The 26,279-nt window shown below is 43.2% G+C and overlaps 1 protein-coding gene across 2 annotated transcripts in view; it reads left to right on the top strand.

Annotated features, from left to right (window-relative positions):
* The window catches only part of LOC135206626 (dnaJ homolog subfamily A member 2-like), a 172,147-nt gene that overhangs the window by 107,801 nt on the left and 38,067 nt on the right, over positions 1-26,279 (top strand). Inside the window, exons 2-5 of one of the 2 annotated variants that reach the window (XM_064237965.1) lie at positions 12,254-12,400; positions 14,031-14,197; positions 14,669-14,749; positions 15,873-16,006. In XM_064237965.1, coding sequence (XP_064094035.1) covers positions 12,254-12,400; positions 14,031-14,197; positions 14,669-14,749; positions 15,873-16,006 — 529 coding nt within the window. The remainder of the gene's footprint in view (positions 1-12,253; positions 12,401-14,030; positions 14,198-14,668; positions 14,750-15,872; positions 16,007-26,279) is intronic. The other variant, XM_064237966.1, reaches the window with a different exon arrangement.

Below are 26,279 nucleotides of genomic sequence, written 5' to 3'. Positions count from 1 at the left end.
AACTATCGTCTTCGGTATTCTGTTCACCATTGAAGCTTTCCTTCGGGAAAGACTTCTCCTTCACTCTCTTGACTAGAGAACGAAGGCGGTCGATCTCCAATCCTTATTCTCATTCCTATAGGGGAAAAGATTTTAGGATGGAGGTCGTGGTACAGAACCTACAAATATACTACGTATATTTACCCTCGCGACATGATTCTTTAACAGTTGAATTGTCCGTGGGGTAGGCGCATACCGTAGTTAACTCTACGGTTTGTGACCGAGACGAATTGTATCTTAATTGAACTGCAACTCGGGGTTTGCCTGCAACCTCCAGCAGTTATCAGTTTCGATTTTAGATACTTGGTATTGTCATGGACAACACCAATTCAGCTTTTGTATTTACCGAAATCCGTTTCGGTTAAATATAATTGCTCGAGCGTATTCTTTATGCTCGATGGTTCTAGCCGAACGCATTCCTTCGTGGAATAATGGATTACCTGGCAACTCAGGATGACGAGTCACCGAGAGCTACTGCGTATTGAACTGCCTGATAGCGGCTCAGTATCAGCTAGGTCTCGGAGATACACGGTCGGTTACGTCTCTCTCTCCCCTGGTTGGATTGACTACCGAACCGTATCTCTGCCCAACAATCATGGACTTAGGGTCTCTGATTAACGGGGATTCTCGCAATAATGAAGGACCATCTACTGCTGTGGACGCTCTATTTCATCGCCGGCGACATTGCGAGAATTTTCAACAGAGATATCTCTTAGACTCTTTCATCTTTCTGTTTACCGCACGGTAACAGAAGTCTTGTACTAGTCAACCGCTGCATCGCACTGCGATAATGCGAATGAATTTTTGCAGACATCTGAGTTTGTCTTCAAAATATCTTGTATTCGTAGGTGTGCAATTTCATTGCTCGCCCCGAATTAACAGATATCAGAAGACATCGCCTACTCTCCGACCTGACAGCTCTACTTCCATGTTCAGGCCCATGAGAAGCAGTTCTTCAGGCAGTAGTTCCCTGTCTTCATTACTGGAAGCGCTCCGCTTTTATTGCAACTACGATCCTCACCGGACAGCAATGAATAGCGGTTTAGCGTTCTCAGTCTTGGTAGCACAGGTTCAGAATCTTGAGAATCCTTCTCTCGGTTCAGCTGTGAAGACGTAGGTTGCATTTTCTGTACACCTTCGTTTCAACGTCAACATAGTGTTGTTTCTCCTTACCCGAGAATCCAACTATACTATGAGATATCTTCCGCCATCAAGGACCTCGTCTCTAGAAGGCAATTGACTTTCGCCTGTTGGGCACATGCCTTAAGAGAGTCATCACCTTGCCTTCTGGCATCGGTGACGAACAAATATTTGTTTAGTCTCTGGCATAACCCTGTTAATAAGGCGAAGGTTTCACGTGACTTGCTCGGATGCTTGGACAACTTGCCTCCTACCGAACGCATCAGTAGGCAGCTGTCAGAGCGCCCAAGTCTGTTACGAACTTCGCTGTGGACTTAGTTCGGTTGTTCCATAACAATCTTTTCTTCGTCCCTAACGGCTTGTCACAGTACCCATACCATCGACACCCACCATTGAGTGTCGGTGTCCTATCCACTACCGAGAACAACAACTTCGCTGCAGACGGATAGACCAGTATGGGTACAGGACATCACCGAAGTGTCGAGAAGAGGGATAGGTCATACGACAATTCCCTCTTTTCCTCTGAGGTAATTGCATGACTTTAACTGCGAAGTCAAGCATCCAGGGGATGGGGATTCGTGACGCTCGATTTCGTACCGAATTCGTAGCGAAGACTCTGAACCCTTCGGTTCCTGACGATCGGTTAGAGTCCTTCACAATCCCCTCCCTAATGGACTTCACCGCCTTCGATGCGAAGGAGATGCTGCTTTGTCCTGTGAAAGCGCGACCGCGCTTTCTGAAGAAACTCGACATCCCAGGCTGAGTGTTGAAGACTCTTCGTCAGCACCAATATGACTCTAGAAGTACACTCCCTCGAGTTACACAAGCAACTTCTCCTTGGCGCAGGTACTGAAGGCAGGGGTCTGGTACAAACCAGACCACTGGCACCTCCTTCTACCTTTTGGATATTGCCCCACAGGTCCTTGGATCGTTTCCTTAGGACCCGTGGTGGCTGCTCAACACGTTGTCTAGCTAACCCAGACCCTAGCAGGCTGAACAGCATCGAGTCCTGGTGTGACGGTAAGAATAGATAAGTGAATGAGAGAGTGACTGGCTTCTCTTCCTATCTTTTTACCCCTCTACCTGTGGGTAGAGGGATACGGTCATCACCTTGCTGATGAAGACGAGTACGGTCACTCGACAGAGCCCCATCCTATCCCTTTCACAGGATGGGAGCGAATATCCACCACCTCCTCCTACAAGGGGGGGGAAGTGGATGCCAACAAGAGACAAACCAATAAACGTTGTTGCCTCTTGCAAATAGGAACTTGTTCTTGTTTGCTGGTACGAAGAGATACGCTTGCCTCTCTCTTAGTACTTGGTCCAGAGGTCTGACCATTGATCCTGCGGCGCACACCCGATCAATCGGGACAGAGGCTTGGATCCCTCCCTCGCTCTTACGACCAGGGAGGCTTCCAAGGTTGGGCGAACACCAGTCTGTTCACAAAGACTCAGATTCCACCCACCAAGAAGTGAGTCTTCCTATTGTAAAAGGACCGAAGGTTTGTATGCCGTGTCGGAACAAATGACAATTTGTCCAAAATTGCATTTTTCCTAACTATACAAACCTGAGGTCTTTTACACATAGCCCCACCTCATGCCACCCCTCACTCTGCAGTTTTTGCTTGGGCCAAAAGCAAAAAGTGATTTGTTTACCACCTACCAGTCGCGCCGCGTGCGCGCCTGTCGAACAAGCAGTTAACTACCGACCCCTTGTTCGAAAGCTTACGACCTATCCAGCTGCCGCTAGTACCTTCCTATTGTAAAAGGACCTCAGGTTTGTATAGTTAGGAAAAATGCAATTTTGGACAAAATTGTCATTTTGAGAGGAGTTAGAGGTCTCGGTGTGTTGCCTGGATGGACCACAACTCTTGACTGATGTTCATGGGAGGATGTGACAGAGGATTCAATGAAATCATTCAAGTGTACTTTTGGGGAAGGTTGCCAGTTCCTTGGAGAAGTGGCACATGGTTGCTTGTTAAGAATTTTCCATTAGTGGTTGGACGTTGACTGTAATTAACCTGTAATTTACCTTTGAACTCTATCCTACAGGAAGGAGACCCCATTGGGAATATGGGCTTTTGGGGTGGGGTAGACCATTGGGGGAATGATTACCCCAGAACCCTATCCTACAGTAAGGGGGACCGATGGGAAAGGGGGTTTATGGGAGGAGTAAATCACCTGTGAGAAGGTTGTAGTATGTTGTTGTGGTATTTTTCTAGTTCTAAATGACATTTGGAACATGAAATACAGGCGGAAATAGATGATGAATTATAGAGAATGTAGCCATTTCACAGGCAAATTTCAGCTACTATTGCTATACTGAATGCTACCAAGCATCTGCCATGTTATAGGGGAGCTTTTGGTTCAGACACTGACTTCTGAGGGAAATGATGAGGGGTTTTTGGGGGAACAGACCGATGAACAGACATATTCAACCATGCATTTACTCTTTTGTTGAAGTCAAGATTTTGATCTTAGGTCTATTGGTTTTCTTTTCTTACTATAAATACATTACACTTGACATTCACATCTATATATGTACTATTAACAATTTCTACCCAGAAATCATATGAAGTTATGTAAACCTTGTACTTAAGGTTACCATATGAATGAATAGATTATACAACAAAACGCGTTAGATGACATCAATAAGAAAATAGTGTTAGCCAGTTAAAAAAACGGCTCAAATGTCTGGTGGATGCCTCAAGGAGGGCCCTTTTAGCATCGGCTAAGGTTTCTTGGACGACGTCCGAACTGGACCATCTTTTGAAGGGACTATTTAGGTCCTTAGAAGTTTTTCAACTTTTTAGACTGGTGTCTTGGAGCCTTAGACAACCAATCTCGTAAGCCAGACTCGATCAGCTTGGGGGAGCTGTCCAGTGTATTGTCATGCATGGACAAGGCCGTCAGGGATGGCTCAGAGGAGTTAGCCTCTCATTTTCAGCAGGGGTTCTTAAGAAAAAGGTCGCTTTATTGCAACTTCGCGGCTAAGTCTGTCTCTCCCGCTCAGAGGACAGAACTTTTGTATGCTCCCTTCTCGAGTCATCTCTTCCCCCAAGCTATGGTGAAGGATCTGGCAGTGAGTCTGCAGGAGAAAGCCACACAAGACCTGTTGGCTCAGTCTTCGAGACGTCCGGCTGGCCCTTCAACATCGTCTGGAACGCAACAGTTTAGAAAGCAGAAGCCCTTTCGTGGAGGGACTTCCGCTAGATCGTCTCCTCGAGGAAGAAGCCTTCCTAGAGGTAGAGCCCCTTCCAAGTACTAGGGGTAAGAAGTGAGAGATCGTGCCTTCAGTCACCGGTAGGAGCCAGCTGCAGTTGTTTGCAGAAGCCTGGAGAGTAAGAGAGGCAGACACCTGGTCTCTCGACGTCATAGAGAAGGGTTACAAGATCCCTTTCATAAAGCCGCCCCCGTTGACTTCCACTCCCAGGGACTTGTCCCCATCGTATCCGCTAACAAAGCGAAAGATTCTTTTCGACCTGCTCGAGCAAGAATGCTCGAGAAAAGAGCAGTGGAACAGGTTTTAGACCTGGCAACGCCAGGATTTTACAACAGATTGTTTCTTGTACCGAAACAATCGGGAGGGTGGCGGCCCGTCTTGGAGTAAGTCGTCTAAACCTCTTTATAGAGAAGCAGAGGTTCAAGATGGAGACACCTCAGTCAGTTCTGGGGGCCTTAAGACCTGGAGATTGGATGGTATCACTCGACCTCCAGGACGCCTACTTTCACGTCCCGATACATCCCCAATCGATGAAGTACCTTCGGTTCGTATTGAAAGGGAAGGTCTTTCAATTCAGGGCTCTTTGTTTCGGACTGAGTACGGCCCCTTTTATCTTCACCATCTTAATGAAGAACGTGGCGAGGTGGCTCCATCTTTCCAACATCAGAATCTCGCTCTATCTAGACGACTGGCTCATACGAGCCTCCTCGCAGACCCGGTGCCTGAAGGATTTGAAGACGACTCTGTCTTTAGCTGCGTCCCTGGGACTTCTGGTGAACTTCGAGAAGTCACATCTGACCCCAACACAGTCCATCGTGTATCGGGGATTCAGATGGATTCAGTGGCTTTTCGGGCTTTTCCGTCCCAGGAACGTCAGCAACAAGGCATAGAAAAAGTGTCAGCCTTTCTAGGGAAAGATTCATGCTCGGTGAGGGAATGGATGAGTCTGCTGGGGACCATTTCCTCGCTGGAGAAGTTTGTTTCCCTGGGGAGGCTACACCTCCGACCTCTTCAGTTCTTTCTGTCGGACTGCTGGACAGAAAAGGACAACTTCGACATGAAGTTAAACATCTCGGAAGAGGTGAAGAACCATCTAAGTTGGTGGCTCGATCCGTGGAAGCTGTCAGAGGGCGTATCCCTCAAGCTTCAGAACCCGACCTATGTTGTTCTCCGACGCGTCATCCACGGGGTGGGGAGCAACTCTAGGGGGGAGGAAGTGTCAGGTACCTGGAGAGGGGAAGGGGCAGGTAACCTGGCATATCAACTTCAAAGAGCTGGCAGCGGTTCAATTAGCGCTCCAGTTCTTCCAGAACAAAGTCTCCCGTCGTGTGGTTCAGATCAACTCGGACAACACCACAGCCCTGGCATACTTGAAGAAACAAGGAGGAACACACTCTCGCTCCCTGTTTTCTCTAGCAAAAGAGATCCTGCTTTGGGCGAAGGAGAGAGAAGTCACAATATTGACAAGATTCATTGCCGGAGTCGAGAACGTCCGGGCAGATCTCCTCAGTCGACAAGGACAGTTATTGCCGACAGAGTGGACTCTCAATCAAGAAGTATGCCAGGAACTGTGGGGTCTTTGGGGATGCCCCTTAGTGGACATCTTCGCAACATCAAGGACGGCGAGACTTCCTCTGTATTGCTCCCCGGTTCTCGATCCGGGAGCAGTAGCAGTAGACGCCCTTCTATGGGATTGGACGGGCCTGGATCTCTACGCTTTTCCCCTTCAAGATCCTGGGGGAGGTGATGAGAAAATTTGCAGCATCGGAGGGGACGAGGTTGACCTTAATCGCCCCCTTTTGGCCCGCAGCGATCTGGTTCACAGAGGTGATGTTCTACCTAGTGGATTATCCGAGATCTCTTCCGTTAAGGAGAGATCTACTCAAACAGCCCCACTTCGAGAGGTACCACAAAAACCTCTCCGCTCTGAGTCTGACTGCGTTCAGACTATCCAAAAGTTGGCCAGAGCGAGAGGTTTTTCGAAATCAGTGGCTAAAGCTATCGCCACCGCGAGGAGACCATCATCAATCGCGGTTTACCAATCGAAGTGGCAGCCTTTAGAAGTGGGTGTAAGAGAAAAGGAGTTTCCTCTACCACTACCTCTGTGAGCCAGATCGCCGACTTCTTGCTTTATCTGAAACAAGATCTAAAGTTGGCAGTGTCAACTATTAAAGGCTACAGAAGCGTTCTATCTGTAGTCTTTCGCCATAGAGGTCTTGACCTCGCTAACAATAAGGATCTCCATGATCTATTGAGATCTTTCGAGACGACCAAGGTACCACTACCAGAAGCTACCTTCGTGGAACCTGGATGTGGTCCTAAAAATATTTGATGTCAAATCGTTTTGAACCTCTTTCATCTTCGTCTCTACGAGATTGACGAAGAAAACTGTATTCCTAACTGCTGGCTGGCGACGGCGAAGAGAGTTAGCGAAATACAGGCTATCAACAAACACGTCGGTTTCAAAGGGCATAATGCAGTCTGCTCTTTGAATATGTCGTTTCTGGCCAAAAACGAAAAAACCCTTCCAATCCGTGGCCTAGAACATTCGAGATCAAGGGTATGGCAGAGATCATTGGTCAAGAGCCAGAAAGAGTCCTGTGTCCTGTTAGGGCTCTTAGAGAGTATATTCGTAGAACGAAGGATTGCCGAGGTTCTGCAGAGAACTTATGGTGTTCGGTCAAGAGACCAAACATGCCCATGTCCAAGAATGCACTGGCATTCTTTTTAAGAAACACCTTAAAGAGGCGCACGCTTCTTGCAAAGACAGTGACTTGAAGATACTTAAAGTTAACGCGCACGAAGTAAGGGCTATTTCGACCTCAATAGCCTTTCAGAAAAACATGGCTCTTAAAGACATTTTAAGTGCTACTTTTTGGAGGAGTAACTCAGTGTTCGCCTCGCACTACCTACGGAGGGAGAACGACCTATGAAAGCTGTTACTCTCTCGGACCATACGTCGCCGCAGACACTATTTTGGGGCAGGAGGTAGCACTCATCCTTTCCCATAGAAAAAGGGTAGGTGAGTTTTTAATATTTGTATGTTTATGGTTGTAGGGTCGGCTGCCGAGTACAGTCGTCCCTTCCTTTAGCCTTTGGTATATGGGAGTTTGTTGTTAGGCTAACTTAGGTGGTGGTTTTTGCCTCGTTGCCCTCGGAAGTATGGTCATGGTCTAGTCACATTGTGGTCCCGTCCCCGTTGACAGATCATCTAGAGCGCACCAACTACATAGGTCACTACCTTGTTGGTAACTCTAGTGAAGCAGAAGCAGGCTTGGGTGACAGTAATCACGAAGTCAGCTATGCTAACAGGTAAGGAACCAAGATGTCAATCATATACATTTATATGTTTTCTAAAATCCTTTTTTCTGTCTCTCCCACCGCCAAAGGTGGGATTCAGTTATATATATATCTGACAGGTAAGTTTCATGAACAAAATGATATTGTTAAGATACAATAAAGTTTGTTCATACTTACCTGGCAGATATATATAATTTTAGTACCCACCCACCTCCCCTCAGGAGACAGTGGAGATAGAAATCTGATAGAAAATGGGAATGGTTCCTGATACCCGCCTCCCAGCGGCGGGAATGGGTACTAACCACCCTAACTCCCACTACGTGTGTCGTAAGTTTTAGAAATTCTGTCGGACTTCAGAGAATACAGCTATATATATATCTGCCAGGTAAGTATGAACAAACTTTATTGTATCTTAACAATATCATTTTTGGACAAATTGTCATTTTTGTTATATTTGGGGTTTTTCAAAAGGTTGGAGTCACTTATCAACAGGTGGCTGATTTCCTTGTCCAATTTTAAGACAAGCTCGCTCAGTTCCTGCAGTGTAAGCCTATCACTGTCTTGAACCAAATATTCCTATAGAAGAGCAAGGACACCTTTGCTATGTGGAACTGCCAGTGCTTATGAGTAGCCCACGCCTCAAGTCAGGCCTCTTGAGTGCGTTGTGACTCCCTTTCTCTGAAGTTGAACTTGACTGGGTTATGAGCCCAAGCGAAGTCTTGTTCCTGGTAGTTCTGAGTTTTTGGCAAAAACTCAGAAACTACTAGCGCCTGGTGGGAGGTTCAAGGGCTTCTCTGTTGTCTCTTCAAGTCCTGAAGCACTGACTAATAGGACTAGGCATTTGATGTTGGATTTTTGATGCCTGTTTATTGGTATCAGCAGGCACAAAGTGGCGTTGTTCAAGAAATTGTATCTTTCTGGCTTTTTGTTATGATCAGGCAGGCTTTTGGGTTATCTGGCTTGAAGGGTAACTGTCCAAACAGGTCAAGAGCTCATAAGGTCAACAGTTGCCCTACCATGTTGATGCCATTCTACCCAAAGGATATCCCTCACAAGCCCTTGAATACTGCTATAGGTAATCTAAAAAGATTGAGATAAGAATTTTCTCTTAGGGCTGGGATCAAATGGTCAATTAGACTCTTATCCTTTCATCCTCCCTCTTGTAAAAAGAGGCAGCAGTTAGGCCAAGTATGCACTGGAAGAGGCTGTAATGTAAATTAGTTGATTATAATATAATATTGTTCTACACCACTGGCTTGAAAGATACGGTTTCCCTCCATTTCCTTTTAACAGCAATGCATCACAAGCTAGAACCTTATCATTATTGACAACTTATAATTGGTTTTGGCTGTACAGTGAACCCCTGTATTTGCGCACAACGGATTCACGGATTTCTCTGTGGAACATATACAGTATTCATGTTCTCTGGATTCGCAGACTCACATTCGCAGATTTCTCTCGGGAACGTTTCCCCGCATTATTTGTGGAAAATTTGCACATTTGCGGTATTTTTCTATGAGAAATATCCACAAATTCCTGGTTTTTTTTATCAATTTCATCATAAAATGCACTTTTTGTGATGAAACTATTTAAAAAACATGATAAAACTATAAAAAAAAACCAACTATAAAATTTTTTAGTGGATTTTTCTTGAATTTTAAAGAAAAAAATAGGCTGTTTTTAGTGTTTTTATAGGGGTTCCAAAAATTTGCGGGTTCTAACTATTCACGGGGTGGGGGTGGGGGTGGGGGTTGTCTGGTACACATCCCCCGCAAATAAGGGGGGACCATTGAATACCCATTTTTGGTCTATTAACAGTATTTTTTGAAAATCTTGTGTTTTTATCAGTTTCATCATAAAATACACTTTTTGTGATAAACCTATTTAAAAAAAAAAGGTTTTAAACATTTTTAGTGGTTTTTTCTTGTAACTAACTAGGCAGTTTTACAAGTTTTTAAAGGGTTTTCAGCTATTAGAGGATTCTAGCTATCAATGGGAGGTCTGGTACACAGCCCCTGCGAATATTGGGGGGGACACACACACGTAGTTGTAGTACCAACCTGGAAGTACTGGTTGGGGTAGGCAGTTGTATCATTGATAGCAGGATCCTTAGAATTTTATAGGATTTGTTTTTAGGACTCAAGAGCTGGTCCAGAACCCTATCAGCAACTGCATTCCTGTTGTTAGGTTTTATAGGTGTCATTTTTCCCTTTCTCATTATGATGACCAGGGAAGAAGATATGACCAGGGAAGAAGATATATCCCTGTGGAGTAGAAGAACAATGCCAATCAGTTCTTAGAGAGGAGATTCTCTTACCTTAGAGTGAGTTTCCTCTATAATAGATGGGTGTTTATATCCTCAGAAGAACCATGGAATTACCTCTGAATTGTCTGCAGTTGGACTACTTACTAGTTCAAAATTTTGTGTTTTGGACTTTCAACAGCCCGATAAAGTGTTCACTTTGGTCCACTTACAGGGTATGCACTCGCTGCATTACATGTATGGTTGGATGGTTCTGACATTATTCGAGATGCAGTTGCTCCTGAACAAAACCTGCTGCCCCTCATTTTGCCATGGAGAGGGGGACTGTTGTAAACTAGAGGGTCAGAGCTCATTCCCAGGCAGCAGTCATTGTACTATGGTATTCCACTGGCATGTAACTCATATGAACGGTACAGTCGACTCCTGCTGTTTGCAGATTTCTCTGTAGACACTATATACTAATTATTCATGGGAAATTGGCGTATTCGTGGTATTTTTCTGAGAAATATCCACGAATGACTAAGTTTTCATAACAATTTCATGACTAAATGCACCTCTTGTGATAAAACTATTTAAAAAAACCAGGTATAAACATTTTTAGTGGGTTTGAGTTTGAACTAACAATATAGTCAGTTTTAAGTGTTTTTATAGGGGTTCTAAGTATACTTGGACTCTAGCTATTCTAGGTGGGGGTGTCTGGTACACCATTGCCTATTTGCATAAAGTTTTCAGTTTACAGCGTGATGGTTGTTGTTTATAAGCATACTTGTTTACAGTTGTGGTATGACGACAAGGTTAGGTGAGAAAGGGTACAGCGTTGACCTTGAACACCCTTAGTTTTGTTTACTCGCCAATTTATTTTGTTTTCACCATCATCGGATGGACCCTTGGCTCTATCTGTTATCTGTCTGTGGCAATTTGATAGATATTTCCTTTCACAAATTCAAAGAAGGACTGGTGTCACATGGATTTGAAACACCTCGTGAGCTGCTTTCAACTTTTCTTGGCAACTGCTTATAAGCATTAGCATTTTCTATGATTTATTCCTTGGACATATGGTAATTGCTTTAAAATTCAAGCAAAAGCTTTTTCTTGACGATTTACTCATCAGGCTCAGTGTCTTAAGTGCATGCAAATGGATGAAGGTACTATAATTGTTTGAGTAATTCTTGGTTTTATTAGTATAGGATGTAGGCCTATATAGCAATGTTTTCAATTTTTAATTACTGAAAAACTAACAGCACAATAGGAAGTATTAAGATTACAGAATAACAGTATTTTACAGTTATACTCTATACTTTTAAAAGCTTGACACGAGCATGACATCTCAAATAAAAAAAAGTACTGTAGAGTTAACATGAAAATTCAAACAATACAAATAAAATAGTATTACTAATAAGGGAAAACTCAGTTCAACATCTGGATATTTGTTACATGCTAACACAGACAGATATGTGCAGAAATGTTTAATTTATACACTTCATTCAGAGGTAGTATACTAAGTTCTAAGTGCTGTTTAGTAAAGATAACATTTTTTGGATAAGCCTGTGGAAAACATATATATTTAGCTCAAGGGTGCATGGTAAATTTACTAAATTTGCTTGGGGGAAAATTAACATCTTTGATGCTGGGAATATGGTATAATAAAAATATCATTTGTGTTTGACATACAAACTAGAACCTCATATCATGTTACCCACTTCAATCGCCCCACTTTGCCCCCAACACCCAAGTGTTTGGTGAGAGGACATAAGTGTTGGGTATTCCCTTGTGTAACCCCTTAACCACCAGTCACCAACATTGTTACTAAATTTCAACAATAGATTCCAGCTCGTGCCGAGGAATATACCTGCTAGGCTCTGGGATTTATAACTGGGAAAGTTAGCTTGATGTAGTTCATTTTATTTACTATATAGATTACCCAGTACATACATAAAGTGAATGTCTTAACAAGTTGACCAATTTAGTACCTCACAAATATATATATGGTAGTTAGTAATCATAGCATTATGTATAGCTTGTTGATAGGTTTTACAGTACTCTATCATGCATATAGCACTATTAGTTCTTTTGTATTGTATTTGATGCTGAGTATGGATATTGTGGATTGAAACTGAATCTCCTAATAGCCTAAAATTGTTACTCATTTTAGATTAATAATTTGATGGTATATTATTTTACTGTTAAATGAATGTCTTTGAGCATTTGCAGTATTTTGTTATTGTTTTATCACTTGAGTAAGTTTCCTTATCCTCAGTGTGCCTAATGTTCCTTTTGTACTAACACAGAATTATCGCAAACTCGCCAAGGAGTACCATCCTGACAAAAACCCTGCTGCTGGAGACAAGTTTAAAGAAATTTCTTTTGCCTACGAAGTTTTGACAGATCCTCAAAAGAGGGAGATCTATGATCGCCATGGCCTTAAAGGACTACAGGTGGGTTTTGTGAGAAGGTCCACATTCTGAGCCAGTAGAGAACCCATTCTATATCTATCTTATCATATTCACAATTGATTCCTGATCTTATTTTCCTGCTAAGAGCAACCACACGTGGTGAACAAGCAGCACAAGTATGCAGTAAGTGTGCTTCGCTGTCAAACTTCTTGGTTCCCGAGTCCTGTATTCCTCATACCGTTGGACTGTGGAACAGTCTCCCTGCGGATGTTGTGCAATTGGAACTTGAAAAATTTGAGCGAAGATGCCGTGCATTTTTATCATTAGTTAGTTATGAAAAATACAAGCTGATTAAAAATTTGTCATTTTAATAAATCAAACATTTTTACCTACTTATTTTTTTTTTTTCTTTTTAATAAGTATTTATTTTTTTTTTTAATAAGTGATCATTTTCTCTTTGGTATTACCTTCTACTTCTTTCATATGAATACCTTATTCATTGGAAGCTTGGATTTCAAGTCAGTGGCCCCTGTGGGCTTGCTCCATATGAATAGTTAAGGTCATAATATAATAGTATTAATAATAATAATAATAATAGTATCTTTGATAAAGTTTTATTCCATACATTCAGCTGCTGTTTCATTTGCAGAATGGTACAGCATCACTGAAAATAGTTTTTTTACAACAGAAAATGTCAATTTTCTTTGTAAAGGAGTAACGTTTGAACCGCTGTTTTTATGCGAATACTTACTCGTCATAGCTTCGAAAGTATGTGTCGTGGTAGTCATCGTATCCGTATTTTCTGAGGGACTCATTTGGTCCATTGAGTTGGTCCATTTATTTTATTTTTTTTCATAAGTACATACTGTATGTTTAACTTGCTTAATTCTTTTCCCCTATAATGTGATTGGTATGGCTGCTGTGGTTTCTGGTTCCTCACACTGTTATGCAGCTATATAACTTCATTATAGATAAATGTGGCGATTAGATGTAGCTAAGTATTTGTACTGCAGCCATCACTATAATTCAATGAATTGAATTTGGGTGTGATGTCACTCAATCAACCTTCTTATATAGTTTGCTTTGATATATTTAAAAAAGTTCATGGTTTTATTAATGAGGATTTGTGCTTCCTCAATAGTAGTTAGATTTATTGTCACTTTTTATGGACTGATGCACAGCAATGATATTTCCTGCAAAGAATCTTGCTGTCTACTTTTGTAGTGGGCTAATCAAATTGCCTCTTTGTAGTGCCAACTCACCTGTAAGAACAGTCTTCCACTACATCCATGAGAACAAACATGAACCTCTTCGGAGTTGAAAACTCAGTAGTTAGTGCCCAAGTGCAAGTAGCCTTTAAGGCAGCTATTGAACTGTTAAACTGAGATGTGCTCATGTTTGCTTTTTGTGGTGGCTGCTCCGCAAGGACCTCTTGTAATGTATCTTGTGCACAGATAGCAGTACATAATGTTGAGATACTTATTGACTTTTACAAACAAAAAGGTTTACATGGAAAATATTTTTAGATGTAATAAAATTAAACCATAGGATTTAGTATTTGTATCTTTTGTTCAATGGAAATTTCAGCACTACCAAAGTTTGTAATTTTTGTGAACAGTGTTGAAGCATTTGTAACTTTTAACTTTTAACTTAATTTTGTATCTCTTTGTAGGAAGGTGGGGATAGTGGTTTTGGATTTGGGCCAGAAGATCTATTTGGCAATTTCTTCGGGGGGGGCGGTGGACCGTTTGGCGGACTGTTTGGTGGCTTTGGTGGTGGGGGTATGAGGGGACAGAGAAGAGGACCCAGAAAAGGAGAAAACACTATTCATCGACTAAAGTAAGTTTAATCAAATGTAATTCATATTAATTTTTTCTTGTTTGTTTAAAGACCCTTGGATGAATAGATATTGATTTTTGATGTCCATGTCTCAAATTTTGTCGTCTTTTTTTATCAGCATAAGCAGTTGTATATATTGTTTAAACTGAGGCAGTAATTTACTGTCCTATAATCATTGAAAAAATTATGATTTGAGCTGATCATTGTTACTGCATTGCTTTTATTTTTTTTTTATTTTTTTTTTTTATTTTGGAAAGGAAATTTTTTTTTTATACTGGCATTTGATATTTTTTATAACGTCCCTAGAATGTCAGTATAAGAATCTTAAAAGTTTTTATTTGAAAATAAAAGTTATGCTATGAAGTATTTCACCATTGTTTGCAAATTGCAATTGGTCAGTGATCTGAGAATAGTGTTTGCGCTAGAGGTGTTGTACAGACTGAAAATTTCAGTTAATTTTTTCTATTTCAGAGTAACTCTCGAAGATTTATATAATGGCAAAATATCTAAACTTCAGCTATCAAGAAATACTGTCTGCACAGCTTGTGGAGGGTAAGTGTACATGTAGATATATATATAGATACATATGTATGTATTTTCACAAAGCTTTATTAGCAACATTTTCAACCTAGTCCCATCATCACGGCTCTAAAAAGACGAATAAATATAAAGTACGTATGGTTGACTCTTGTTAAGACAGACTGTTACGGCCTCTGAGAGAGGTCCGCTTCAGGTTCAAAATGAAATAAAAAAAAATATATATATATATTTCAACACCAGTGCAGTGCACACACACACACACACACACACACACACACACACACACACACACACACACACACACACACACACACACACACACACACAGAATGAGACACTTTGGCAAGAACAGCCTAAACGCAACACAGCTAGGGGGTTTCTACTGTATGTCAAGTTTTCACATTTTTATTGAGATGTCAATTTTGGAAAAGCTTATGTAATATTGAAATAAGTGAATTGATTTTTTAAAAAAATCATAAACTATATTTAAAACTACAATAATAAGTATGCTGTACTATCCAAAGTCATGCAACTTCACTTCTTTAAGACAAATTTGTGCAATGCAGCAACAAAAATAGGGCAGTCAGGGTTTGACTGTCGCCACCTTATCATTGAGGTTGGAACACAGTTTGTTGCTTGGAAGTGTGTTCATTTCTTTTAGTCAACCTACAATTTTATTTTTTGTTTCTAGTTTGTTTGCAAATTTAGATACATTACTCAAAGATTTTTCACTGAATATTTTTCACATTATTATAGGGGTGGCAGATGGAGGGAGGGGCTGGGGAAGGACTTGAGTAGCAGAAACAGACACACTTTCTCAGAGGAATGGTATTAAGATTCAATGATTGACTATTAGGGCCTATAGTAGATCTGTTTGTCAGCTGAAAAAGGAAAAGATCCTTCCATGGAATGACAAAAAAGCATATGTACAGTATTCTGTATACTTTAAAAACGAAGTGAATATTCTTTCTCTCATTCTTTAGATAATGCTTAATTTACTCTAGGTAATGCTTGATTTAGTGGAAGTTGGAGGAAAAATATAGTGGTTGTGTAATAGATGTGGTTTCTTAAGTACTGTGTGGAAGGGAGTATACTGTATCCAAGATATTTGATTTACATGAATCTCTCTTTACAGAAAAGGTGGTCCAGCTGGTGCTCTCCAACCTTGCCGGACATGTAATGGTCGGGGCATTAAAATCACTGTTACTCAGCTTGGACCCGGTATGGTTCAACAGATGCAAAGCAGGTGCCCGGATTGCTATGGAGAAGGTAAGATGCTTTTGAGATACGAATTTATGATACCATGTTGATGAAGATGATATTCAAGAAGTTAACAGAAGAGCAGGTGTTTCATCACAAACCCATGAATCATGTAGAACTGGTTATTGCAACCTGTATTATTTTGTTCATATAAAAAGAGTAGTGAAGGTAAGTCCATGGATGTGTGGGTTTGACTATATGGTAGGTTATAATTCTGTTCTCGATCTTGTCATTTGGTTGTTAGCAGAAAAACAAGAAGTTCCATTGTTTATTTTTCGGTTTTTGGGATAAGTTTGCCTCATTAACTTTAATTTCAATGAATTATCAACAATTTGATTCCTGTAGCCGAGGAGGGTAAGATACATGGACAGAGAAAGATGATGAGTAATGCAAGAATTAGAAGAGATGGTGATCTCAAAAGCTTACTCACGAGGAGTTCTACTTGAGTTTGTGTGAGCACCTTCCTTCCTTTGAATGTTGGCATTGCTGTTCACTGACCTGCCAGTGAGATGTCTATTATAAGTAGGGTTGACATTGGGTTCTCAGAGCTTGCTCATGAACCATTGTCCCCTTGTTCCTTTGATACATGAGAACTGCCTAAGGTTCTTCTGTTTGTTTTTCAGCGTGTGCACACACAAAATTCAGCATGTGTCGTTAGCCTTAACTTGGTTTGTTTCAGCCAGTCATACGAAGTCTATGGGAAGGTGGACCATGGCTTGGAGTGTGGTTGTTCCCTTCATGAGTCAACATCAGCTTGAGTTTCAGCCTTTGGCACCACCAGGTCTGAATATTTGTCCATCGCCCTTCTTAGTTGAACCCATCTCATCAATAGGGTGTACTCTGTGGTTCATTTGGAATAAGAGACAACCATTCTAATGGCAGTGATTGCTACTTGCTTGTTTTCCATTATTCAGCATTCAACATGCTAAAAGTGGTTCTCTGTGCCAGAGGATACAGACTACTCCCCCTTCAGGTTGCTCTTCAGTCTGCAGATTAACAAATTTAAGGGGGCCGGCCAGTAGCCCTATATATGGGGGTATAGGGCGAAAAACGCAGTCATGAAAAAATTCATGGAGCTTCGTATGGCAATGGAGAATGCTTATACGATATATTTCGTCAAAATTCCTGTAACTTTCATAGTTACAGGGTAATTAGTAAGCATAACTCAATAAGCCAAAAACATTGATCCATACAAGAAAATGCAATTTGTTCATATACGAAACAAACCTTTGGTCTTAACATTAGGATAAATACTCAGTGCCGGCTGGAAACCAGTAAAGTTTAAAATAATTGTGTAAGCAAGGGACTATTGGCATCTCTGTTTGGTCACGAGACATGTGGAGCCACCCACATACCCCTCTTTAACTCATGACCCCATTAGTTATTTTCTTACCGCTTTTAAGAGGGGACGTGCTTTGCCTCCGTCCTTTTAAAGCCGGTTTAGTTTGCCCCTTGTTGTTTTGAATTTGTTGTTTGGAATTCCCGGTATGTGAACATGAAGCTTTCTCATACTTCGAGACTTCCTGGATATCACAAGAAGCAGATAAACGCCCGGATATTTTCTTCGACGATTTTGACGTCAAGGTACTCATCGAGTAGAAAGTCGTAGGTGCAGAAACTCTTTAACGTACAGTTAATTCGTTGCCTGTGCTTTGGATTTTCATATATTCATATGGATTCAAAATATCACATTATCCACGATATTAGTGAAGTTAGTGAAGAGAGAGAGGGCCGGGCTTGGGGAGGGATGCTTAGTAAGAATGCCCGTCTTGCCTGACGCACACATCGCGCACTGCCCCAGGCTACGGTCATTGAGCAAAGGGATCTTCATTTATGTTAAATAACATAGTTTTTGTTCATTAATACCCAAAAAGGAATCTGAAATTCATAATAACCATGATTTATTAACATTGTCTTTGTAAAAAGAGTACACATTTAAGTTTCACCTCTGAAATTCTCCTGCTTTTATGCGTGTTTATCTTTGTTTCGGCAAGAATTTCATCATGCCAAAAGAGGAAAAAACAAGGAAAACATCTTGCTAATATACAGAAGAAGAAAATTCGCTATAAGCCGAGTGAAGCAGAGAGAGAGAATTCCGTAGGAAAGAGTGCCCCGTCTTGCCTGACCCAGTGCCCCAGGCTATGATATATGAGCAAAGGATCTTCATTTATGATCAAATTATGATAAATAACATAGTTTTGGTTTATTGATACCCAAAAAAAAAGAAATATAAAATTCATAATAATCATTATTTATTAACATTGTCTTTGGAAAAATACAAAGGAAAACTTGAATGCCCGTATCTCAAAACTACTTATTAACCTTCAAAATCTATCTTCTCCCATAGTTTTAAAGCTATAGCATTGAAATTTGGTATGTAACTTTGAAAGACATTATTGAACAAACAAGCGAAGCCCTTTTTGTCCAATTTTTATTTGTATACATTTTTTTTTTGCTGATTTATAGGGTTTATTTTTTTTACCATAATAAAAAATTCATATCTAGCAAAAAAAATGACTTTTAGAAAAAAAAACTGTTCATTTGATTGGAGGTCTACATCAGGTCTATATATAGTAGTAATCCCAGGTCTGAATATTAAATATTAAGGGAGGAGATAGAATTTGATAAATAGTCATTTTTGGATCAATCGCCCTGGCGTCACAAAACCGAAGGTCAGAGGCGAAAATCATATGCGGTTTGGAGATGTCCCAAGTCACCTTATTAAGTGGTATGAATGTCAAAGCCTTGTCCTTAAAAAATGGCATTAGCCTGCCGGCCCCCTTAACTTTTTGACTACAGAGTAGGGAACCTGGAATCAGTCTCGATGGTGTCCTTGCAGGCAGCATAGTGGCTAGACTTGCCTATTGAATGAGCCATTGGTGTCTCATTTGTCATCTCTACTGCAGATGAGATGATGAAGTTCTGGAGGAAAAACATGGGTGGGCCAACATTTTCTAAAGAGACATATGTCCACAATCTTGCTCTGTGGAAAAATTCTGTCTGGCTCTTTTTTTGTTATTTTCAAAGTAAAGCTGAGGTAATGGAAGAGGCATTGTGATAGCTGAACTCCTTTATTCACTGTGAAGTCTCAAACCCTCTAGGGTGTCGAAGGGCTCTGCGATCAAGGCCTTGGGTAAGGGTAAGCCTTCTTTTTTGTGGAATATTGGGACTACTCTAAATGGAACTGTCTATAAACTGATGAGTCAAGTTTTTTTTTTATATTCACAGGGGGCTAAAGTCTTCCCGTCCCCTCTTGCCTGTCAGTTCCATTTTGAAGGGGATGTAAATTAAAGGAGGGAAGTCTTTATCCTTCAGAACTGTTACAGACCACTTTTCAAGGTCTTGCCATCTCTCTTGAGTGCAAACCCCTTTTTGTCTTGCTGCCATGACCTTGAAAGCTGTTGCTTGTTGGTAAAGTGAGAACAGTGCTGGAAGAGAATGCACACAAGTCAGACAGCATAATTCTCGGCTTGTACAGTTGGCTTTTGTGGCAGTAAGGAAGTCAACTGGGGATTGGAAACTTTTCATTAACCCTTCTCCATTGAGCAAGTTTGTACTACAAACTTGGGTCAAGATGGAAACGATTTAGTCTGTGTTGCATTCTATCAGAGGTAACTACGGTAGCTTTTTAACAGATACTTTCGGGGTCTGATTTTCTGTTTAGTAACAAAATTATTTCCTAAGTATAAAAGGCCTTATATACATCTTGCAGCCATATATCGCAGTGAAAATTGTACGATAAGTACAGAACTTGGTCAAGTGGAGGTGTTACATACATGCCTTTTGTGACTTTGTAGTATGCATATTATCAGATGCCCATCCATCTGGTTTCTGAGAAGTATACCTCCATTTTTCTGCAAAGGAACTGTATCAGTTCAAAGGCCAGTGCCTAGGACTGGCAACAGCCCTTCAGGTGTTCACACGAGTGTTTGCCGTTAGTCAACTTCAGCCCCATTGCAAGGGATACGTTTTTTGTTTTTGTGACGAATGGCGAGTGCTGTCATCATCAGGGACATAGTTGCTCTGAAACAGAGATTGCCCCCTTGCCTTGTGTTGTTACCAGGGAATTGTGATTTAACATAGTCAGATTTTGTGGCCAGGCAGTAGGCAAAATATATTAAGCATGCTGATAGACATGGCAACAGCAAGTTTCCTGTAAGTTGAATGAAGTCAAAGTATGGTTGATGAATTGGCTTGGCTCTGGCAGGTCGTCCTTGGTCACTTGTCTTTTAGGAAGCTCTTGCTTCATAGGCACCCCACCCCACCAGTGCATGCTTTAATGGCAACTGAGTAACATTGGTTGGCTTAAGAGACCCTCTTCTTCACCTTGTACTCTTGAGCTAAGTAGTGAGGGAAGACCCTGGTGGCTGGCTGGAGGATGGAATCCTTGTAGTGAGAGTTCCTTTGAATTTACCTTTAGAGATTGTTTTGGTTCTTGGGTGCATCAAAGGTGGGGTGAGGTAAACACCTGCGGGATCTCTCCACATCAGGTCTGTAGACAGAGTGACCTTCCTTAGCAAATGAACATCCTAGGAATGAGTGAGACAGCTAACTTCAGCATTCCTTCATTGTTGCGATAGTTTTCCCTAATCTTGATATGTGACATATGACAGCATTGAGGGGTAGGGATGGTTTTTCTTGAATTCTGCCAGTTTGTGTTGCAGATGGGTAAGTAAGTACTCAGGCACTTTGCCATGCTGTTGAACTTTAAGGCTCTGATGTTCCGACTAGAAATGCTATGGTGTATCAGTTAAGCTGCAAGAGACACTTCTTGGAGTTAAATTGGTCTTTCCTTTATGTGCATGGCAGAAAGGCTTTTTAACCTTGAGAAACATCCATGATCAATGTGTTTGCTCCTGTTGTCGTGGTTGCCTGATTCCTATCTTTGTACTGACTTTGAGGACATCTTCAGTCATCCCTGGACCAATCTGGATGCCTCTGATTGTCTGAGTGATTAAGTGAATGTTTGTTCATGAAACTTACCTGTCAGATATATATATAGCTGTATTTTTCCGAATCCGACAGAAATTTAAACACTTACGACACACGCAGTGGGAGTCAGGTGGTTAGTACCCATTCCCGCCGCTGGGAGGCGGGTATCAGGAATCATTCCCATTTTCTATTCATAATTTTTCTGTCGCCGGTGCTGGAAACACCTGTTTGCAGCACCTCCGTCCAGATTTTGGAAACTTACTAGCTACTTGAGTATCCCTTTTGGTTTTTCTTTGGTATCTGAATTGGATCGGTGGCTTGGCACACGTTGACTTTGGTTTGATTTGAATTTGGTATTGATTTTTCTTTGATCAAGATGTCAGGGTCTAGTTCTGCTAGCGCTAGATTTTGTTCCATGTCTGAATGTAGAGGTAGGCTACTGAAAGCTTCAGTAGACCCACATTCTGTTTGTAAAGTTTGCAGGGGGAATGAATGTACGTTTGAAAGTCGTTGTAAGGAGTGTGAAAGACTAACAGAGTCGGAATGGAAGGCGTATGAAACCTATCTTAAGAAACTTGAGCGAGATAGGTTAAGGAGGTCTTCCTCCAGGAGTGTTTCAGGTAGGCAAGATTTAAATTATTCTCCTGCTAACCCTCCTCCTGTAGATTATGCTCCTACCCCTGTAGTGTTGCCTCCGGCCCCTGAGACAGTGTCGGTAGAAGGTAATACATTATCGCTGATTCTTGAATCGATTCGTAACTTAGAATCAAAAGTGTTAGCTCTGGAGAGCAAAAGTGAAGAGAAGTGCAGTGAAAGTGCCCCTTGTGTAGTGGAGGGTGCGTCAGATCGGCCTCATTCCGCCTCTAGACCTAGACCTCTGCTTGACTCCCAGATTACGGGAGAGAGCATGTCGAAAGTCGAAGGAGGGTTACGAGGAACCCCACCGATCTGGCGTGCCTTCGGCAGCTTCTGACGAACATACCCAGACTGCCAAGGAGCGTGCGCGTGCACGTCTTCTCAAGGAGTGCTTTTCTTCTTCTGAAGCTTCCTCCCCGCGCAAGGGGTGGAGCTCTCATACCGCATCACGTCCGCTGAAAAGGACGGCTCGCGTTCGGGACTCTTCACGTCCAAGTTGTTCTCCGGAACTTTGCTCGTCACCTGATAGTGCGTTTGCTGCTTTTCCTCCGCAGAAGAAGCGTAAGGATTATTCGGAGGCGGAGTCTTCCCTAGATATTTCTTTCGAGCGCCGCAGTCGCTCTAAGGTGCGTGAAGCGGCGGTTCCTGGGAGTAGCAAGAAGGCGTCCCCTCGCCACTCTCCTGCTCACAGGATCAGCCCCTCCCCAGCAAAGGAGGCTTCACCTACAAGCAAGATTCTCCAGTCTCTTCAGCAGCAACTTCGAGATGTTTTTCCTTCGAGAGAGACTGTTCCACGTCGCCGTAAGAAGGATGACAATCTTCCTGTGAAGAGGTCGAGGCGTTCTCCCTCTCCCTCTCCTCGCTCGTCTCTCTCTCCGTTTTGAGTCTCCCCTCTAGAGTTCGTTCTGCTCCCCAGCAACTTCTAGAGGAGGCGAGAAATTCGTTTCTCGCTCTCGTGAAGCGGTTGTTTCCGCTGCTACGAAACTTGTGGATAAGAAGCGAGTTTCTTTAGATGCCGAGCGCGCTTCTGTGAAAGTCAAACGCGCTTTAGTGGACGCCGAACGTGACTCGGTGCAAGTTTCGCGAGCGCCAGTGGACGCTCAGCGAGTTTTAGTGGACGCTCGGCGCGCACCAGTGGACGCTCGGCGCGCATCAGTGGACGCTCGGCGCGCACCAGTGGACGCTCAGCGCGCACAAGTGGACGCCAGGTGTACACCTGCGGCGTTTGAGCGCGCTTCTGTCGGCGCCAGTAGATTGGCTTCGGACGCCAAACGCGCGCCTACGGACGTCAGTTTTCCACTTCCGCAAGCACAAGCGGAGGCGGGAACTCTTCCTGTTCGCCGTTCTTTCTCTTTTGAGAAAGCTCGGGACTCTTCTTTACTTCCTCCGACTTCTCCAGTGTCTGAAGAGGAAGTTAGTGACGCTTTCGTCGAAGTGGACGAAGAACAGCAGTTGGCTCCAGTTTCGACGGACTACAAGGTTTTGACTCGTTTACTTCAGTCAGTCTTTGCAGACACTTTCCAACCTGAAGCTCCACGTACTCCTCCCTCTCAGTTTTCGTCTTCCAAAGCTGCTAAGATCTCGGGCTTTGTGAGAATGAAGAAGTCGCTTTCTACGAAGCAAGCTTTTTAGAAAGGTCCATGATTGGATGGAAAAGAGGAAAGCTTCAGGCAAGACTTCTTTCGCTTTACCACCTTCAAGACTCGGTGGCAAAGCTGGTATGTGGTATGAGACGGGAGAAAACGTCGGAGTTAAGCTTCCAGCCTCAGCTCAAGGAGACTTTGGTAGCATTGTAGACGCCACCAGAAGATCTTTTTTGTCTTCCTCGAAGGTCTCGTGGACACATAGCGAGTTAGACTTTCACCTTAAAGGCCTCTTCAGGACACTAGAGGTCTTTAATTTCTTGACTGGTGCCTGGGAGTATTGGATGCCAGGTCCAGGAGTTCTGATTCCATCAGTCTGGGGGAGCTGTCCAGTGTATTGTCTTGCATGGACAAGGCCGTCAGGGATGGTTCTGAGGAATTGGCTGCTCATTTCAGCACGGGACTGCTTAAGAAAAGAGCACTTTTTTGCAATTTACTGCAAAGTCGGTCTCACCAGCGCAAAAAGCAGATCTTCTTTTCGCTCCTTTCTCAGAACATCTCTTCCCCCCAGTCTATGGTAAAGGACATAGCTGCCAGTCTCCAGGAGAAAGCAACTCAAGACCTTCTGGCACAGTCTTCTAGGAAGCCTACTACTTCTTCGTCTTCTGGGTCCTCTGCTTTGAAGAAGTCGAAGCCCTTTCGATCCGCTTCTTCCTCGAAGCCAGCCCCTCGAGGAAGAGGCTCTTTCAGAGGCAAGACTCCCGCTCCTTCCAAGAGCAAGAAGTGAGAGGGAAGTCCTTCAGACACCGGTAGGAGCCAGGCTTCTACATTTCGCGAAAGCTTGGGAAGAGAGAGGTGCCGACGCTTGGTCTCTGGACATCGTCAAGAAGGGGTACAGAATTCCTTTCCTGATGTTTACCCCCGCTGTCTCGACCACCAAAGGATTTGTCTCCGTCGTATCAGGGAGAAAGCAGAAAGTGCTTCACGATCTACTAGATCAAATGATCGAGAAGCAGGCAGTGGAACAGGTCTTCGACCGGAGTTCTCCGGGGTTTTACAACCGTCTGTTCCTAGTGCCGAAGCAGTCAGGGGGGTGGCGCCCCGTTCTGGATGTCAGCAGTCTAAATCGCTTCGTTACCAAGCAGAAGTTCAAGATGGAGACACCTCAATCCGTGCTTGCAGCTTTAAGACCGGGGGATTGGATGGTCTCGTTAGACCTTCAGGACGCATACTTTCACGTCCCCATCCATCCCGATCAAGGAAATACCTGCGGTTTGTCCTGAAAGGGAAGATTTTCAAATTCAGGGCACTCTGCTTTCGGTCTCAGCGGCGCCGATGGTGTTCACGTTCTTATGAAGAACGTTGCGAGGTGGCTCCATCTTGCGGAAATAAGGATCTCTCTCTACCTAGACGACTGGCTTATTCGAGCCTCATCGCAAGACAGGTGTCTGAAGGACCTTCACACGACTCTGTCGTTAGCGAAGTCCCTGGGACTTCTGGTGAATCTCGAGAAGTCGCATCTGACTCCTTCTCAATCCTTAGTCTATCTGGGGATTCAGATGGACTCAGTGGCTTTTCGGGCTTTTCCGTCCCCAGGGGCGACAACTTCAATGCCTGGACAAAGTGTCGGCCTTTCTAGGGAAGGAAACATGCTCGGTGAGGGAGTGGATGAGTCTGCTGGGGACCATTTCCTCACTGGAGAAGTTTGTTTCTCTGGGAAGGTTGCACCTCCGACCACTTCAGTTCTTCCTCTCAAGCAATTGGTCACGCAAACAGGATCTAGAAGAGGTCTTGTTTTTGACGGAAGAAGTGAAAAAGCACCTCAAATGGTGGTTGGATCCAAAGAAGCTTGCGGAAGGACTTTCGCTCAAGCTTCGGAACCCCGACCTAGTGTTGTTCTCCGACGCGTCCTCCACGGGTTGGGGAGCAACACTGGGAGGGAGAGAAGTGTCAGGCAACCTGGAGAGGGGAACAGGTGTCCTGGCACATCAATCTCAAAGAACTCTCAGCGGTTTACCTTGCTCTAAGGTTCTTCGAGGAGGAAGTCTCCAGCAAAGTGTTCAGATAAACTCGGACAACACCACAGCCTTGGCATACCTCAGGAAACAGGGGGGAACTCACTCTCATTCTCTGTTCGTCATCGCGAGGAATATCCTGATTTGGGCGAAGTCGCAAAACGTCACGATTCTGACAAGGTTTGTGTCAGGCGTGGAAAATGTGCGAGCGGACCTTCTCAGTCGGCAAGGACAGCTTCTGCCGACGGAATGGACCCTTCATCAGGAAGTTTGCCAGGCGCTATGGAAGCTGTGGGGACGTCCTCATGTGGACGTTTTCGCAACTTCCCGAACGAAGAGACTTCCGCTGTATTGCTCCCCAGTTCTGGACCCGGGAGCAGTGGCAGTAGACGCCCTACTGTGGAATTGGTCGGGACTAGACATTTACGCTTTTCCCCCATTCAAAATCCTCGGGGAAGTAATGAGGAAGTTCGCTGCATCAGAAGGAGCGAGAATGACCCTCATCGCCCCCTTCTGGCCAGCGGCCGACTGGTTCACGGAGGTGATGTCCTTCCTAGTAGACTTTCCGAGGACTCTGCCCCTAAGGAAAGATCTACTCAGACAGCCCCACTTCGAGAGGTACCACAAAAACCTCCCCGCTCTGAGTCTGACTGCGTTCAGACTATCAAGAAGTTGGCCAGAGCGAGGGGTTTTTCAAGACCTGTGGCAACGGCGATTGCCACCGCAAGGAGGCCCTCCTCAATCGCAGTTTACCAATCAAAGTGGGCTGTCTTTAGAAGTTGGTGCAGAAGGAAGGGCATTTCCTCCACCTCAACCTCTGTGAGCCAGATAGCAGATTTCCTTCTTCACCTTAGGAAAGAAGCGAAACTAGCCGTTCCCACGATTAAAGGCTACAGAAGCGTGCTTTCTTTGGTCTTCAGACATAGAGGACTCGACTTAGCGAATAATAGAGACATTCATGATCTCATTAGATCATTTGAGACTGTGAAAGTTCTCCAACCTAAAGTACCATCGTGGAACTTAGACGTGGTACTGAAGTTTCTCATGTCGAGTCAATTTGAACCGCTCCATTTAGCCTCGCTTAGGAATCTTACTAAGAAGACCATTTTCCTAACC

This window comes from Macrobrachium nipponense, chromosome 31 (assembly GCF_015104395.2).
Source record: "Macrobrachium nipponense isolate FS-2020 chromosome 31, ASM1510439v2, whole genome shotgun sequence".
In the NCBI taxonomy this organism is placed as follows: Eukaryota; Metazoa; Arthropoda; class Malacostraca; order Decapoda; family Palaemonidae; genus Macrobrachium; species Macrobrachium nipponense.
Note: the sequence above shows the minus strand (reverse complement) of the source record. Positions and strands in the feature narration are given on the sequence as shown.